The sequence below is a fragment of the Scyliorhinus torazame genome, chromosome 2 (assembly GCF_047496885.1).
Source record: "Scyliorhinus torazame isolate Kashiwa2021f chromosome 2, sScyTor2.1, whole genome shotgun sequence".
Classification (NCBI taxonomy): Eukaryota; Metazoa; Chordata; class Chondrichthyes; order Carcharhiniformes; family Scyliorhinidae; genus Scyliorhinus; species Scyliorhinus torazame.
The window spans coordinates 175,185,598-175,204,797 of NC_092708.1; the positions used below are offsets into that span (position 1 = coordinate 175,185,598).

The window sequence follows — 19,200 nt, forward strand, 5'->3', positions numbered from 1 at the left end:
GGGGCTGGCTGAAAACGGGCGGCCGCTCGGCCCATCGGGGCCCGGAGAATTGCCGGGGGGGGGGCGCTGCCAACGGCTGCCGACCGGCATAGCATAAACCCCGCCCTCGCCCGAAAACCGGCGCCAGAGAATTCGGCAGGCGTCGGAGTGGCAGGGCAGAATTCACGCTGCCTCCCAGGGATTCTCCGATCCGGCGGGGGGTCAGAGAATCCCGCCCATTACATCTGAAATACTCCATGGTATAAATGATGGAAAAACTCAAAAGTCAAAATTCCCTCTCATTAAATGATTTTTAAAAGAATGGAAATGGATGGAAAGCCAAAGATCATTAGTCCAATTATTAAACCTACTGATGCCATGTCTCTTTTAACAGTTACAGCCGATTTATAATTTAGAAGTTAAGTATTTCAACAATTGAAACTTTGCACATCTGTGACACTCTATTCTTTTCACTTCTAGCACAAAAAGCAAGCAAGAGAGACATTGTGTTCCTGATTGATGGGTCAGACAATGTTGGGACCACAGATTTTTTGTTTGTCCGTGATTTTCTCACAAGTATAATAGAAAACCTCGATATTGGAAGTGACAGAGTGCGAATTGGATTGGTACAGTATAGTAATTTTGCAGAAACGGAATTCTATCTGAACACCTATTCTTCAGAAGATGAAATTCTGCCTCATGTGGAAGGACTCAGGCTGAGAGGAGGGAGGGCACTTAACACTGGAGCAGCGCTGGACTATGTCCTTCGAAATCACTTTACCAGACCTTCAGGAAGTAGGAAAGAGGAAGGTGTTCCTCAGATATTGGTACTTGTCACTGCTGGAAGATCCAGAGATTATGTCAAACCACCTGCGGATGCACTGAAACAAGCTGCTGTAATGATCTTTGTTGTAGGAGCCAGGAATGCAGATCAAGGGCAGTTGAGGGAGATCGCAAGTGACCCTAGTTTGAGCCACAGTGTTCAAGAATTCCACTCTCTGCCCCATGTACAGGAACAGGTAATGATGTCGATATCAGCATCTCCTGCTCCACAAGAATTGACTGACGCACCAACTGTCCCCATTAATCCAGGTACTTTATTCAATTTGCTGCATTACCTCTAATGTTATAACTATGAAGAATTATTGAGATTTTACGCTGTACTGAAAGTTTTTGATACTATTTGCCACCTACACTGTGTGCCCAGTAAAGGCAATTATTGTTTGTTTCACTAAAGCTCCAGCAAGATAAACAATCTTGTTCTTTTGGGGATATCTTTAATGGAGTAATTTAAGAACTATTAAGCAGAGCAGGAGTTATTAATTTAAAATCTTAATTAAAGTGGTAAGAGAAGCTAAAGTCTGGAGCAGTCAAACATTTACTTAAGGCGATCCCTTACTCTGAGATTATGCCCTCAGGCCCAAGATTCTCTCTTGTGTGAGTAACATTAGTTAAACATAGACTCCCAGCATAACAAATGCAATGATCACCACTATTTTGAAAGTAAGTTTCTGTATTGAAACGATGTTGCAATGTCACCAGCCTTTTTAAATAAATTGTTTTATATTAACATTCACATTTTCAGTTTGTTGAGGGGGTGTGGAACCTCAGAATTCTCAGTCATCCAATTTAACACTGTTTGTCACAAAACTTCAATCCTTGGGTCTCATGTATCTCTTGACTAAGGATGGCTGATGAACATGCAGCATCAAATATTGAAGACCATTTGGGTTGTGAGCTGAAGCAACTGTTTAAAAATAGATCGGAGATTTATCAGCCCTGCTGTCAAGTACTGACTGAAATCATGTGCAGGCAAGCTTCTTCATCTCTCTAATTGATTAGAGAGTATCGGGCTGGATTTCCATCTTAGAGTTTTGGGCTGGGTTTCCTTCTAAGGGACAGTAGGAGCAGACTGGTAATTTCTGGCTCGGCCCTCCAGACTCGGGATAAAATGCTGCAAAGGCAGGATTTCCAACCAGGGGTCACAGAGCTAACAGAAGTAAGGCCTGCCCTCCACAGAAAGAGTTTTAAGGCAACCAGAGACACTGCTGAGAGTCAAAGTGGGCTGGTTAAAAGGTCCACTTCAATGTTTAGGGACTTTATATCACTTGTAATAAAATCTGTAAGACCCCTCACCCTCCACACACACTCCATGCTCTATCTATGCCACCTTATGCTCTCCATCCACCTTATAAGTTCCATCATACCATCCATGACCAAGTTATGACCCTCCATGTACCCGATTGTTCCCTTCTAACCTATATGCCAAGATATCCACTTTTACTAACCCCATGACTCCTCATACCTTGAAACTTCTTCTTCTTTTGCAAATAAACACTGAAAATGACAGAATAGATCGAAGAGCTAGAGTTGTCAATCTAGCCTCATTATGCATTCTTGGCTGAGTGCCCAGACATCCATTAGAGTGTTGAAACAGCTGGGCCCCAAGGAAATGTCTAATTGATAGCTTACCACTCATTTACCACTCTTCAATATATCCAAGGAATGTTTTAATGGAATAAAAAGAAAACTATTATTTTGCATGTGGGTACTGGTTCATGGAAGAATTTATGGGTAGAATTTTGCACGTTCCTTCATCCCTAATAGGAGCTGACTCGCAGGCAGCGGTGCACCAGGCCTGTTGCATACCTGCTTCTGCTGGTATTGTTCCAGGGGCAGGAGAAGCATCAGGCAGCATGCTCACTTTTGGGGCCAATTGAAATCCATAAACGGCCTCCAGATTTTTGGGGGCTGGGGTGGATTCCTCCTGTTTGGATGCCTTTTGCCCAATGGTACTCAACCCCACCTCATGTGTCACCTCTCTAGTTCTCCCAAATCCACAGCCCCTCTCCGGGGCCTGCCATACATTCCCTGGCCGAACACTCCCACTAACTGGATGTCTGGCTCCACTGATGAGCATCATTGAGGACTTCTTGCAGTCCCAGCAGTGGCCACCATCCGATTTGATTAGCCAGCAGCACTCAGAGGCTGGACTTGCTCACAAATTGGGAATTCTTGCCCAAAGCCAATTAACAACTGTAAACTCAGCTTCGGTCTTCCCAGCCACCAGCTCCCAGCCACCAGCTCCATGTAACTTTCCACCCAGTGTTTTTGATTATGTGAGTGGGTTTGAGTAGAAACTGAACAATAACTTTGTTTCAGGAATTTAGTACAATTTTGAGTGGGATTTGTACCTTGATTGTGAAAATGGAAACAGTTGTATATCGGTGTGAGATAATTTCCGAGACTTTTTATAATTTCAAATCAGTATATGTGCACTGCAAGGAATGATGATGCATATTTCTTCCAGTTGTAGCAGATGGAGGAAGCAAGAGAGACATTGTGTTCCTGATCGATGGATCGGACAATGTTGGAAGTAGAAATCTTCCTTTTGTCCGTGATTTTCTCACAAGTATAATAGAAAACTTTGATATTGGAAGTGACAGAGTGCAAGTTGGACTGATACAATATAGTAATTATGCAGAAACAGAATTCTATCTGAATACCTATTCTTCAGAAGATGAAATTCTCTCACATGTGGAAGGACTCAGGCTGAGAGGTGGGACATCACTTAATACTGGAGCAGCGCTGGACTATGTCCTTCAAAATCACTTTACAATATCGTCAGGAAGTAGGAAAGAGGAAGGTATTCCTCAGTTGTTGGTGCTCATCACTGCTGGTAGGTCCAGCGATGATATCAAACCATCCGCAGATGCACTGAAGCAAGCTGCTGTAATAATCTTTGCCATAGGAGCCAGGAATGCCAATCCAGCTCAACTAAAAGAAATCGCTGTTGACCCCAGTTTGGTCTTCAGTTTGCAGGAATTCCATTCTCTGCCACATATACAGGAACAGTTGATGACACCACTATCTACATTGGCTGCCTCACGTGTACCTGCTGAAAGACCAACTGTTCCCATTAAACAAGGTACTTCAAACTTTCTGTTCTTATCAATATTATTGTATTTGCTAATAACAACTTATATTGATGTAGAATCTTTACCACGATAAAACATCCCAAGGTGCTTCAAAATATGACCCCTAATAATAATATAATAATAATCGCTTATTGTCACAATTAGGCTTCAATGAAGTTACTGTGAAAAGCCCTTAGTCACCACATTCTGGCGCCTGTTCGGGGAGGCCAGTATGGGAATTGAACCCGCACTGCTGCCCTTGTTCTGTATTACAAGCCAGCTGTTTAGCCCACTGTGCTAAACCAGCCCCTAACCACATAAAGAGAGATTGGACAGATGGTCACAAACATCGGGCTCAATTCTCCCAAAACATTACAAAATCTCATTTTGGCTGGATTTGGTGGGCTGTTTTGCATCGGCTGCATTGGTGAGATCGCAGCATGTATCCACCCTCACTTAGTCGCAAAAGTGTGTCCGCACGTGAATCTCACCATGCCTGGTTCACTCGCCATCTGATTGACCCAACTCGCGCCTCAGCTGTTCGCCGCTAACAAGGGGGACCTGCTTTCAAACGTTCTCTCAGTACTGACTCCCAGTCAAGACATGAGGACGGCAGAGTACTTTGGGGATGCAGACCTGACCAGACTTCTCCCATCTGTAGGAACCATTCCAGATTCCAAACAAGTTTGGAAAATGAGCACCAATGGATCTTCTATTTCAAAGCCACTCCCTTAAGTACTCTGGGATGAAGATTATCGGGCCCTGGAGATTTATCCGCCTTCAATCCCATTTATTTCCCCAAAACCATTTCTTTACTAATATTAATTTCCTTCAGCGCCTCACTGATACTTAGGTTTCTTAGAACTTTCGGTACATTATTCATGTCTTCCTTTGTGAAGACAGAAACAAAGTACAAATTTAGTTCCTCAGCCATTTCTTTGTTCCTTGTTATGAATTGCCCCGTTTCTGACTGTTAGGGGCCTACATTAGTTTTTATCAAACCTTTTCTCTTTACATACCTGCAGACATTTTTACAGTCAGTTTTTATGTTCCCCACTAGCTTACTTTCAAATTGTAATTTCCCCTTCTTAATCAATCCCTTGGTCTACCTTTGCTGAATTTTAAACTCTCTCTGTTTCACATGTCTATTTCTCTTTCTGCTGACCAATACGCCTCTTCTTTGAATCTAATACTATCTCTAATTTCCCTTGGAAGCCATGTTTTGTTTACAGTTCCCTTTCTACTCTTGCGCCAAATAGGAATAAACAACTTTGGAGTTCACCTATTTGTTCCTTGAATGCCTGCCATTGCCTGTATGCTGTCTTTCCTTTCAGTAATGTTTCACAGTCCATCATAGCCGGCTCACGCCTCAGACTATCATAGTTACCTTTATTGAGATTCAGGACCTTGGTCTCAGAATCAACTACCTCACTATTCACCTTGATGAAGAATTCTACCATATTATGGTCACTCATCCCCAAGGGTTCTCTCACAACTAGGTTGCCAACTAATTCTTTCTCATTGCACAACACCATGTCCAAGATGGCCTGTTCTCTTGTTGGTTCCTCAACATACTGGTCCGTGTCATGATATTCAGGTGAACATCATAGCACATACCTACATACATAATGATGGACAGATCAACAGACCAATCAACACACACAACACGACAGCCAATCACAGACAAGAGCATACACTGTACAAAACAGGGAACACGGCACTTCCTGGGCACTCGAGCAGGAGACGGCTCAGGGCACAGGAGACGGCCAGCCACTCAGACATTCACCATGTGCTGAGTACCAGAGTTTACTATGTTAATAGTTGATCGAAATAAAACTGCGTTGTACCATTCGCAACCGTGTTGGTTCGTCTGTGTATTAGAGTACCCAACACTTCAGTCCGGAAAACCATCCCGTCTACACTCCAGTATTTCCTCCTCTATTGCACTACGACTAATTTGAGTCACCCAATCGATAGGTAGATTAAAGTCACCAAGTGCTGAAGCTGGGATTGAATTGTGAGTTGTGTTATGGGCGAGGCGTTTTCAGAAACCCAAAATGTATCATGGAGTTCAACCAACCTCTCCCTTTAATGGATTTGTTGCTTTTCCGAGCACGTAGCTTTTTCCCAAGGTGTGGGATTACAATTATGGACACGTGGGGTTTTAAACACAAAATACTGTTTATTCCATGAACTCAACTTAACATTTTAAATAAACATTGGATCTCTTAACACCCCTTACTTCAAAGATAACTCAGAAAATATTGCAACAGTAAATACTTCTCTAAAATGTTCCTTCAAACTTCCAAGAGACTGAACACCTTTAGACAGTATCACATCAGGTTAAAGGATAGATATTTTTCTGTAGAATGGCAGAGATATATTAGCTTGGGTGACTTCAGCTCCAGCACCTTGCTTTCTTCCTGCAAACTCTCTGGACACACACAGACACACCCAAGCTGCTGTCTCAAACTGGCTTTCTCCTTTAAATCAGATCACAGCAAACCAGAATTTCCCAAGCTGCTATCTCAAACTGGCTTTCTCCTTTTAATCAGCTCACAGCAAAACAGCCAGACACTTTTAAAGTGCTCTCAGCAAAACCAGCCAGGCAATTTTCAAAACTGCAAAATCAAACTGCAAAACTAAACTGCAAAATGGCTGACCTGACCTCAGCCCCACCCACTCTCTGACATCACTGTTTTCTTAAAGGTACATTGCTTAAACATCCATGTCTTAAAAGTACTCTCAAATGACACATCCTACTCTCACATGACACCTCCCCCCCAAGACAAAAAAATAAACCATCAATTTCAAGATGGTTTCATTTTTCACTTTTGCACCATCCACTAAGAAATGTACACAGTAAATATACATTTTCATTTAAAGAATACAACACACTCAAAAAGGTATAATCATACAGTCCATTTTTCTTTGTTCTTCTTCCTCCAACCAAAATTCTTCTAGATTGACAGTCTCTTTGAACAAAGTCTCTGCTCGATCCATCCATTCCTCTACTCCTTGGCATTTTTCTTCAGAATCAGTTAATTTAGTTCAATCTGACCACAGAGTCCCCTGCAATTCTCCAATACAGAAACATTGGTGATCACAGCTTTCAGGCAGTCAATGCCTGTTAAAAGTCCGCTGTCCATTGAATTATTTTTACGTTTCTTCAGCAGTTCCATCAGTGGAGTAATCACGCCACAACATTTTTTCATAGCTGTTCGATCAAAGCCATTCATGCTAAGAAATCGCATTATTTCCCTTCATCTTGAGGATAACGGAAACTCCGCAAGGAAAGTGATTTGGGCTTCTCCAAATTCACTTTCGGATAGGTTCATCACCAATCCCGCCTCCTGAAGTCGATCGAAGAACTCCATACGATGTTTTAAATGTTCTTTCAATGTCTGGAAGTTGGAAATAAAAGCAGATTGTCCCACTTTCTCCATGTAGTCCTTCAATGGTGGAACAGGATAAGAGTCCGTTCTTGTAACTGCATTCACCTTTCTATAGTCCACACACAACCATTGGGTACCATTTGGTCCAGCTATCATCACTATGGGTGAGCTCCATTGGCTGCAACCCACTGCAATTATGCCATTCTTCAGCATACTCTCAATCTCTCTGTTAGCCTGTGCCAATTTTCAAGAATTAAGTCAATATGGATGTTGTTTGATAGGAACAGCATTTCCCACATCTACATCATGTATAGCCATTTTAGTACTTCCCAATTTATCTCTACAAACTTGCCCATGTGATATCAATAACTCTTTCAGGTCAGTTCGTTTTTCCTCTGGAAGATAACTTAACAATTCATCCCAATTTTTAAGAACATCCTCATTTTCCAATTTAATTTGAGGTATGTCAAATTCACGGTCATCTGGATTTGGTTCGTCACTTTGAGTTAGAATCATTAAAACCTTCTTTTACTCTCCTTCCCTTTCAAAGTACCTTTTAAGCATATTCACATGACACACTCGGTGAGTCTTCCTTCTATCTGGAGTTTTTACCACATAATTCACCTCACTTAATTTCCTTTCAATCTGATACGGTCCACAAAACCTAGCTTTTAAAGGCTCCCCTACCACTGGTAACAACACAAAAACTTTATCCCCACTGGCAAAACTACAAACTTTGGATTTCTTGTCCGCTACCCGTTTCATCACATTTTGTGCAATTTTCAAATGTTGTCGAGCCAATTCACCTGCTCTATTTAATCGTTCCCTAAAATGTGTCACGTAATCCAATAGTGTAATTTCCGATTTCTCACCCACCAATTTTTCCTTAATCAATTTAAGTGGTTCTCTTACCTCATGACCAAAAATTAGTTCAAAAGGACTAAATTTGGTAGACTCATTAGGTGCATCCCTAATTGCAAACAATACGAATGGAATTCCTTTATTCCAATCCTCTGATGATCTTGACAATACACCCTCAACATTGTCTTTAATGGCTGATGCCACCTATCTAACGGTCCCTGCAGTTCTGGATGGTACACAGTTGATTTAAATTGTTTTATTTCTAAGCTATCCATAACTTCTTTGAATAACTTTGAAGTAAAATTCGTTCCTTGATCCGATTGAATTTCTGTGGGTAGTCCATATCTAGTAAAGAATTTAAGTAACTCGTCCACAATCCTTTCAGCTGTAATATTACGTACTGGAATGGCCTCTGGAAACTTAGTAGACACATCCATTACAGTCAAAAGATATTGATTCCCACTTTTTGTTTTAGGAAGTGGTCCTACACAATCATAGAACATAGAACATTACAGCGCAGTACAGGCCCTTCAGCCCTCGATGTTGCGGCGACCTGTGAAACCACTCTAAAGCCCATCTACACTATTCCCTTATCGTCCATATGTCTATCCAATGACCAATTGAATGCCCTTAGTGTTGGCGAGTCCACGACTGTTGCAGGCAGGGCATTCCATGCCCTTACTACTCGCTGAGTAAAGAACCTACCTCTGACATTAGGACCCATGTAAAAGGTTCCTCAAATGCTGGAATGGGTATTAAGTGCGCTGGTTTTATCACTGCTTGAGGTTTCCATATCACTTGACATGTGTGACATGATTGACAAAATTTAACTACATCTTTATGTAGTCCAGGCCAATAAAAATGTTTCTGGATTTTAGCTTGAGTTTTCCTTATTCCCAAATGATCTCCCACTGGTACCTCCTGTGCACCTCGCAACACCTCCTTTCTATACCCTACCGGCAATACTACTTGATGAACTTCTGCCCACTTTTCATCCGCCTGCATATGTACAGGTCTCCATTTTCTCATCAAGACACCATTTTTATGGTAATAACACTCTGGTAAACTCTCAGATTCCTCTTCCGTATATGCTTTCTGATATATCCGTTTTATTTCTACATCTTTCTGTTGTAACTCCACCAATTTTCCTGAACTAAAAATATCCGCCTCATCCTCCACCTGTTCTCGTTCTTTTTCAACCATCTGATCAAAAATCGTTTCTGATAATTGCACTTCAACTTCATCTTCACTCTTTGATTTCTCCTCTTGTCTTAACCTGTGACTTTACTACCTTGTTACTACACAATCCAGAAAAATCCCAGGATATTCGCCCTTCAACCCTTCAGTTGTCTGATTTTCCAATGGCTTATCAACCACAGTAGGCTCACTACATGAGTTCTCACTACATCACTCCCACCTGCGATCCAGCTATATCATTACCCAAGATAAACTGTATTCCTGGACAAGATAGTTTATCTATTACTCCTACTACCACTTCACCACTCTTCACTGGACTTTCCAACCTTACCTTATATAATGGAACGCTACTCCTCTCACCCTGAATTCCACATATCACCACCTTTTCTGGCAACATTCTTCCCAAACTACATAATTCCTCATCTCTTACCATTAAAGATTGACTAGCCCCTGTATTTCTTAAAATTGTGACTTTGTTACCTGCTCCTCCTGATACACATGAGTAAACATTACCCACACACGTAAATTCTTTAAAAACATCTGGCACCTTCTTAACAATTACTTATTGAATAGGCTGTAAAATCGTTTGCACCTCCTTCGTCTCCCTTGGGCTTTCCTTTACCACTCTAACAAACCCCACTGTCTTATTCTGTTTCACCACATCAGCCTTCCCAGTGCTTTTCTTCAACCACCAACACTGTGACTTTACATGGCCTAGGTTATTACAGCGAAAACATCTGAAACTTTTCATTTCTTTTCCACCGTCCTGGATTTCTTTTTTAATTTGAGGTACACTCTCTTTATTGTCTCCCATCAGATCACCTTTACTTTTACCACTTGAGTATTTCTCATGTCCCCAGTTTCTATCCCTCACTGGCTGAAACTGATGTCGGAAACCAATCTTTGATTTATGAACTAATTCATAATCATCTGCCAATTCCGCTGCTAATCTCAAAGTTTTAACCCTCTGTTCTTCCACATGAGTTCTCACTACATCAGGAATTGAATTTTTAAACTCGTCCAAAATTATAATTTCTCTGAGAGCTTCATACGTTTGGTCTATTTTCAAAGCCCTTATCCACCTATCAAAATTACTCTGAGCCTTTCAAACTCCATGTATGTTTGACCAAATTCTTTCCTTAAATTTCTAAACCTTTGGCTGTAAGCTTCAGGCACTAGCTCATATGCACTTAAGATGGATTTCTTCACCTCCTCATACGTTCCAGAAACCTCCTCCGATAGTGACGCAAACACTTCACTAGCTCTACCTACCAGCTTTGTTTGAATCAGTAACACCCACATGGCCTGTGGCCATTTCATTTGTTTCGCTACCTTCTTAAATGAAATGTAAAAGGCTTCCAATTCCTTCTAATCAAACCTTGGCAATGCTTGGACATATTTAAATAGATTCCCACTAAGCCTTCGACTCTGACGCTCTTTCTCACTATCCTCATCACAATCATCCAACTGTACGTTTCCCTTTACGTCTGCCAATTTTAACTGATTGTCATGTTTCATGGCCATTTTCTGAAGTTCAAACTCCCTCTCTTCATCTTTTTCCCTGATCTGTATCTCCCTTTCTTTTTCCTTTTGTTCTGCTAGGGCTATTCTTTCTTTTCATCTTTCTTCTCTCTCCTTTTCTTTTTCCTCTCTCTCTCTCTTGCTCTTTTTTTCCTCTCACTCTCTTTCTCTTTCTTTTTCCTCTCTCTCTCTTTCTCTTTCTTTTTCCTCTCTCTCTTTCTCTTTCTTTTTCCTCTCTCTCTCTTTATCTTTCCTCTCTCTCTCTTTCTCTTTCTTTTTCCTCTCTCTCACTCTCGTATGCCAGCCACTTTAATTCTTTCTCATGTTCCATTTGTTTAATTTGCAACTGAATTTGTCCCATTACCAATGAGTCAAACTCTATCGCAGGCAGCTTTAAATGCTTAACCACTGCCATAATTACCTAATCTTTTTGCATTTTGTCAGGTAATGTTAACTGCAATGTTCTTGCCAAATCTAACTGCTTTTCGTTTCTGTCCGTAAAGTACTACGTGTGACATTCTCCACCCCCAAAGACTTCTGAGTCTCTGAAAGAGCCATTGTTCACAACACTCTCCCCACTTAAACTAGAAAACCACACCGGAAAAGCAACAATCCTTCACTGTCTTTCAGTTCACAAAAGCCAATCCAATAGATAGACTTTTATCACCCTCGAGCCCCCAATTGTTATGGGCAAGGCGTTTTCAGAACCCCAAAATGTATCATGGAGTTCAACCAACCTCTCCCTTTAATGGATTTGTTGCTTTTCCGAGCACGCGGCTTTTTCCCTAGGTGTGGGATTACAATTATGGACACGTGGGTTTTTAAACACAAAACACTGTTTATTCCATGAACTAAACTTGACATCATAAATAAACATTGGATCTCTTAACACCCCTTACTTCAAAGATAACTCAGAAAATATTGCAACAGTAAATACTTCTTTAAATGTTCCTTCAAACTTCCAAGAGACTTAACACCTTTAAACAGTATCACATCAGGTTAAAGGATAGATATATTTTCTGTAGAATGGCAGAGATATATTAGCTTGGGTGACTTCAGCTCCAGCACCTTGCTTTCTTCCTGCAAACTCTCTGGACACACACAGACACACCCAAGTTGCTATCTCAAACTGGCTTTCTCCTTTTAATCAGCTCACAGCAAAACAGCCAGACACTTTTAAAGTGCTCTCAGCAAAACCAGCCAGGCACTTTTCAAAACTGCAAAACCTGCAAAACTAAACTGCAAAATGGCTGACCTGACCTCAGCCCCACCCACTCACTGACATCACTGTTTTCTTAAAGGTACATTGCTTAAACATCCATGTCTTAAACGTACTCTCACATGACACCTGTCCTGGAGCAATTCAGGACCTGTTAATGGGCTAGCACGGGTGTCACGTGGAGACATGCAATTCCCATGCATGGCGGCGTCTGATTCACCGGGGACGGGACTGGCGCCTGACAGCCTGACAACCTGACAAGCTGCAGCCACAGATAAACACTCCACTCTCTCCAGTCAACAAGATGGCACCCCAAAGAGCGGTGCCCCATTTTGCCGATGCAGAGCTTCAGACTCAGCTAGATGGAGAGGTGGGGTACCTTGCTCCCCAGGGTGGAAGGCAGCTGTCATCCATGGACGTTAACTCGGCCTTGAACGCCGAGTGCCACGCTGCCAAGACCGGCCAGCAGTGACGCAAGAAGCTGCAGACTACCTCAGGATGGCCAGGATGAGTAACCAGCCCTGCACCCCAGGTATCACACCAGTCCCACACCGTCCACACCCATAGCTGCACCCCACCTCCATGGGGCCTTACCAGGCGGACTGGTAGTCAACACTGGATGTGGGCGGGCAATCCCCCAGGCCAGCCATGGTGTGCCACTACCATCACCTTGGCTCCAACCCCCGTCTGACAAACCCATAACCCCCGCCCCTGACGACAGAAGGCTATCAAACCCCACCCATTGACAGGCTACCCAAACACCACCCCGCACCACATGCCAACAACCATACTGCCCGCCATGGCCAGGTGCCCTGCACACACAGGCCACCAGCCACAGACCCCTGTGCTGCCCACGTCCAAGTGTCTCACATTGTACATTATCTGCATGTTCGCCTCTACCCTCCCCACCCATCGCATTATCCAAACCTCAGGAGAAGGCGGCCTACAACTGCAGAGAGAGAGAGAGCAAACCTGTAGGGGCCAGCCAGACCTGGGGTCCTTCAGTGAGCCCCCGATGGCACATGAGCCTATGGCACATGTGGAGCAACCCCCCCCTACCCCCCAATCCCCTCCCCCACCACGTGAATTAACCTTGCAGGATCACCAGGTGAAGAAATGAGCCTATCCAGTGTTCTCTGCCTCCGACCCCCACCTCAAGACTTGTCCATCAACGAGGTAGGATTCTGGTATCGCAAACCCCAGCAGTGACACCCCAGAGGACTCATCCGGATTTGACATTCACTCCGCGGCACTGCTGTCACCAACACCCTCCAGATTCCTAGAAACACTCACCTTGGTTGGGTGTGTTAGTGAAGAAGCTCCTGGGGCACCACCTGGTGCGCATCACACACATGCTGTAGTACATCAGGTGAAGGTGGAAATCCCCGAGGGGGCGGACGTTCGGAGGGTGGAGGAGGTGTTGGGGCCCGTGCCGGTGACTCCCGCTGAGGAGGTACCGGAATACCGCAACGACTGTGAATCTCCCTCTCCATCCCTGGCACATCCGATGGGCAGTGGGCAGAACAGGGTGGCACCACAACATCTGGGACACCCGTCCAGGCCCGGTCGCTCGAGAGGACTGCCATCAAAGGGGAGCTGAGTTTCAGGGCGGGATTCGCACCAGGCCACTTCCACGCCTGATGTACTGCCTAGGGACCCACCTAGATGGAGCATTCAGGACCATAAGGCCATAAGGCTAGATGGCGAGATACCATTTAAGTTGGCATGGGTGCAGCAAAAGGACAGTAGTGTTAGGGGCTAGGCCACTTGTATATACCATAATAAACACTAAACCTACACACTAACGTTCCGACCAGCTTCAATGCTTTCTCTGCAGGATGTGAGAGATGGGCTGGGCTGGGATCAGGGAATGTGCCATGTTGGTGGGGGTCGGGCGCTGGTGGGGAGTGCGGGTGTCGGAGGTTGGCACGGGCCAGGGCCCGAGGGCAGCCACTGCCCACTCCCGTGGTCCTCAGCCCCACCCCCTCTGACATCCCACCCCACTGCCACCACATCCCACCACATTCGATGGGACTGTAGGTTGGTACAGCCAGCTCGCATGCAGGGTTCACCCGGGTGGAAGGTGCTATGTGCTACAGAGGGCAGGAGTCAGACTCAATCCAATGGTGCAGAGCACCACAGCTCATCAAGGTGTGGATTGTCATCATTCTCCATCCCATGAACCAGACTTGCTGATACTGCCAACCCAGGGCCAGCACCCTGTAGTGAGGCAGGTATGGAGTACGGAAAGGGAGTGTAAGTGTAGTGGGAGTGGTGATTGCAGGGAGGATGGACAGGTACGCTGGTGATGGGGGGGTGCAGGGAGAAGGGACAGGGGAGGGGAGTGTTTGGAGGGAGGGGGGAGGTGTGGGTGGTTGGGATGGGATAGTAGGGCTTTCGGGGGCCAACGCCCTAGTCAGTGAACCTGGAGACTATTAGATTGTCCCATGCGCAGTGACCCTGCCACACACATTGTGTGGCCTCTTTCCACCGTTCCACCGGTTCTACAGGGCCCTACCAGGGCCCTACTCGAGCAGCTCCTGCTCATCTTACCTCAGCACACATCCAAGGCTGCGGCGGCGGCTAGGAGGATACAACTATGCCTGGTTGGGTAGGGAAATCCATTGTTTGCAGGGGGTAAAGTGATGATATGTTAGCAGGGTGGATACTCCCACACCCAATCAGGCCCAATGGGCTACTCGATGGCCCTGGCCTGCATTGCAGCCCTGCATGTCCACTTCCACCCTCCCCACCCATCGCATCTCCACACTCACCCCCCATCATTTCCCCTGACACTCTGCCTTCCGCACCCCACTCTGGGCCCCGTCAGTTCCTCTGTTCCCGGCACCCATTCCTGCCGGCAGGGGTATCAGTGGCTGGCCCTGCAAATGCCAGCGGTACACTCTGCTGCCCCTGTCCGGCGCGGGATCTACTGTGGGTATCCTCCTTGTGTGGGCCACATGATGCCAGCAGGGTGGTGCCCGGGTGTGGGTGGGGGGTGTGTGGTTGAAGGCACCCATATGGCCGGTGACACGCTGCGCAACCACAAGCCATGGTTTGCAGTCAATGGGGTGTGCAGCAAGTTGGTGCCTTGCAGGCCGCAGCAATGGCAGCCCCTGCCTGGACACCCTGGTCCCAGAAGGGCACCCTGACCCCACAGCCCAGTCCCTGGTCACCCCTCACTACTTCCCCTGGCCTTGGCAGATGCCCCGCCAGCCAGCGGCAGCACTGGCAGCGCACGGTTGCGCCTCCTCCCTCTTCCTCAGTAGCCACAGCACCTACTTTGCGATTTTAAATGCAAGTGAATCTCATCATCGGTAGTTCCTTCTGGTGGAGGTGAAGCAATGCTGGAGGCCTGGAGAATACTGGGAAGAGCCTGTTAATGATATGCCAACAGCGTTTACTGAACAATTTGCATGATGGCGCCGACGTGCAGCGTAGAATGTATTTACGCCACTGCCAAAGGGCATTCAATTTGGCGCTTGGCGCCGGCCATGATGTTTGGCTGCCATGCAATTCTCTGCCCAATCATATTCCGGCATAGGGGGATGAAAAATCCTACCCACCATCTTTAACCTTGCCAGTTGCCACAGGTTCAATGTGAACTAACATGCCCAATTTAAAATCCTCACTTTTGTCTTCAAATCCCTCCATACCCCAGTAAAGGTTTCTGGATCAATAGCCTAGTGTACGTAAGAATGTCTATTGTGCATGCCCTTTCACTCATGCAGTATCATGGGAAATCCACATTTTTAAACATGTTTCACAGATACATAGATACATAGAAGATAGGAACAGGAGGAGGCCTTTTGGCCCTTCGAGCCTGCTCCGCCATTCATCACGATCATGGTTGATCATCCAACTCAATAGCATAATCCTGCTTTGTCCCCATAGCCTTTGATCCCATTCTCCCCAAGTGCTATATCCAGCCACCTCTTGAATATATTCAATGTTTTAGCATCAGCTACTTCCTGTGGTAATGAATTCCACAGGCTCACCACTCTTTGGGTGAAGGAATGTCTCCTTAAATCTGTCCGAAATGGTTTACCCTGAATCCTTAGATTGTGACCCCTGGTTCTGGACACACCCATCATTGGTAACATTTTTCCTGCATCTACCCTGTCTAGTCCCATTAGAATTTTATAAGTCTCTATGAGATCCCCCTCATTCTTCTGAACTCCAGCGAGAACAATCCCAAACTAGTCAATCTCTCCTCATACGACAGTCCCGCCATATCTGGAATCAGTCTGGTAAACCTTCGCTGCACTCCCTCGAGAGCAAGAACATCCTTCCTCAGACACGGAGACCAAAACTGCGCACAATACTCCAGGTGTGGCCTCACCAAGGACCTGTATATTTGCAGTAACACATCCCTGCTTCTATACTTGAAACCTCTCGCAATGAAGGCCAACATATCGTTAGTCTCCTTTACCGCCTGCTGCACCTGCATGCTTACCTTCAGCGACTGGTGCACAAGGACACCCAGGTCACGCTGCACACTCCCCTCTCCCAATTTACAACCATTCAGGTAATCTGCCTTCCAGTTTTTGCTTCCAAAGTGAATAATCTCTCACTTATCCAAATTATACTGCATCTGCCATTGATTTGCCCACTCGCCCAAGCTGTCCAGATCATGCTGTAGGATCTCTGCATCCTCGTCACAGTTCACCCTCCCACCCAACTTGGTATCATCTGCAAACATTGAGATGTTACATTTTGTTCCCTCATCCAAATTATTAATATATGTTGTGAATAGTTAGGGTCCCAGCATCGATCCATGTGGTACCCCACTAATTACTGCATGCCAATTAGAAAAGGACCCATTAATCCCTACTCTTTGTTTCCTCTCTGCCAACCAGTTTTCTATCTACCTCAATACATTTCCCCCAATCCCTTGTGCTTTAATTTTGCACAATAATCTCTTATGCGGGACTTTGTCAAAAAGCTTCTGAAAGTCAAAATATATCCCATCGACTGGCTCCCCCTTGTCAACTGCACTGGTTACATCTTCAAAGAATTCCAACAGATTTGTCAAGCATGATTTTCCCTTCATAAATCCATACTGACTCTGACTGATCCTGCCACTCCTTTCTAAATGTTCCGCTATAAAGTCCTTGATAATGGATTCAAGAATTTTCCCCACTACCAATGTTAGGCTTACTGGTCTATAATTCCCTGCTTTCTCTCTACCTCCCTTTTTGAATATTGGGGTGATGTGAGCCACCCTCCAATCTGCAGGGACAGTTCCAGACTCTATAGAATCCCGGAGGATGACAACCAATACATCCACTATTTCCAGAGCCACCTCTTTAAGCACTCTGAGATGCAGATTCTCAGGCCCTGGGGATTTATCCGCCTTCAATCCCATCAATTTTCCCAGCACCATATTTCTCTATTAATGTTGATCTCCCTCAGTTCTTCGCTCTCACTAAACCTCCAATATTTCTGGTATCTGATTTGTGTCCTCTTTTGTGAAGACAGAACCAAAGTATGTATTCAATTGCTCAGCCATTTCTTTGTCCCTTATTATGCATTCCCCTGTTTCTGTCTGTAGGGGGCCTACATTTCTCTATACCAATCTTTTTCCCTTCACATATCTATAGAAACTCTTAGTGTCAGTCTTTATGTTCCCTGCAAGCTTCCTTTCGTACTGTTCTTTCCCCTTCTTAATCAATCCCTTCATCCTTCTTTGCTGAATTCTAAAATACTCCCAATCCTCAGACCTATTATTTTTCTTGGTCAATCTGTATCCGTCTTCCTTGGATCAGATATTATTTCTAATTTCCTTTGTAAGCCATGGATTGGCCCTCTTACCCCCTTTGCTTTTGTGCCAGACAGGAATGAACAGTTGCTGTAGTTCCCCCATGCGTTCCTTGGAATGTTTGCCGTTGCCTATCCATTGTCATACCTTTAAGTAACTCTTCCCAATCTATCAAGGCCAACTCACGCCTCATATCTTCATAGTTCCCTTTATTAAGATTCAGCACCCTAGTCTCCGAATCAACTGCTTCACTCTCCATGATAAAAAATTCTATCATGTTATGGTCGCTCATCTCCATGAGGTCTCGTATAGCCAGATTGGCAATGATGCCCTTCTCATTGCGTAGTATCCAGTCTAAGATGGCCTGCTCTCTAGTTGGTTCCTCCACTTCTGGTATAAGCTCCAGGAATTCCTCCTCTATGGCATTGTGGCTAATTTGATTTGCCCAATCTATGTGAAGATTAAAGTCACCCATGATCACCGATATTCCCTTATTACATGCATCTCTAATTTTGTGTTTAATGCCATTCCCAACCTCACCATTGCAGTTTGGGGGCTTCAACTCAACCCATACAGATTCCACGGGCGGGATTCTCCAACCCCCCGCCGGGTCGGAGAATCGCCGGGGGGGGGGCGGCATGAATCCTGCCGCCTCGGCGGCGGGGTTTTGGCGGGGGCGGTAATCACAATTCTCCGGCTCGCGATGGGTCGAGCGGCTGCCTGTTTTTGGCCGGTCCCGCCGGCGGAAATCAAACCAAGTCTGTACCGGCGGGACTTGGCTCTGCTGGCGGCCTGCGGAGTTCTTGGTGGGGGGGGGGGGCGCGGGGGGATCTGGCCCCAGGGGATGTCCCCATGGTGGCCTGGCCCACTGATCCGTGGGCGGGCCTGTGCCGTGGGGGCACTCTTTCCCTCCGTGCCGGCTGCTATCAACCTCCGCCATGGCCGGTGCAGAGAAGAACCCCCTAGCGTATGCGTTGGGATGATGCCAGCACACGCTGGCACTCCCACGCATGCGCCAACTCGTGCCGGCCAGCGGAGGCCCTTCGGCGCCGGTTGGTGCGGTGCCAAGCTCTTCCGCGCCACTTGGCGCGGCGCCAACCCTGCCGGCGCCGGCCTAGCCTCTGAAGGTGCGGAGGATTCTGCACCTTCCGGGTGGCCCGGCGCCGGAGTGGTTCACGCCACTCTTCGGCTCCGGTACGCCCCGCCGGGTACGGGATAATCCCGCCCCACATTCTCAGAGCTAATATCCTTTCTCACTACTGTGTTAATTTCCTCTTTAACCATGCCGCCACCTATCCTATCTGCCTAAATACTGAAAACCCTGGGACATTCAATTCCCATCCCTGGTCA

The 19,200-nt window shown here is 45.6% G+C and overlaps 1 protein-coding gene across 2 annotated transcripts in view; it reads left to right on the forward strand.

Moving 5' to 3' along the window:
• The window catches only part of LOC140393912 (uncharacterized), a 428,933-nt gene that overhangs the window by 312,048 nt on the left and 97,685 nt on the right, over positions 1 to 19,200 (forward strand). For both annotated transcript variants that reach the window (XM_072480540.1, XM_072480549.1), the window contains 2 exons: positions 460 to 1,071; positions 3,290 to 3,907. In XM_072480540.1, the coding sequence (XP_072336641.1) occupies positions 460 to 1,071; positions 3,290 to 3,907 (1,230 nt within the window). The remainder of the gene's footprint in view (positions 1 to 459; positions 1,072 to 3,289; positions 3,908 to 19,200) is intronic.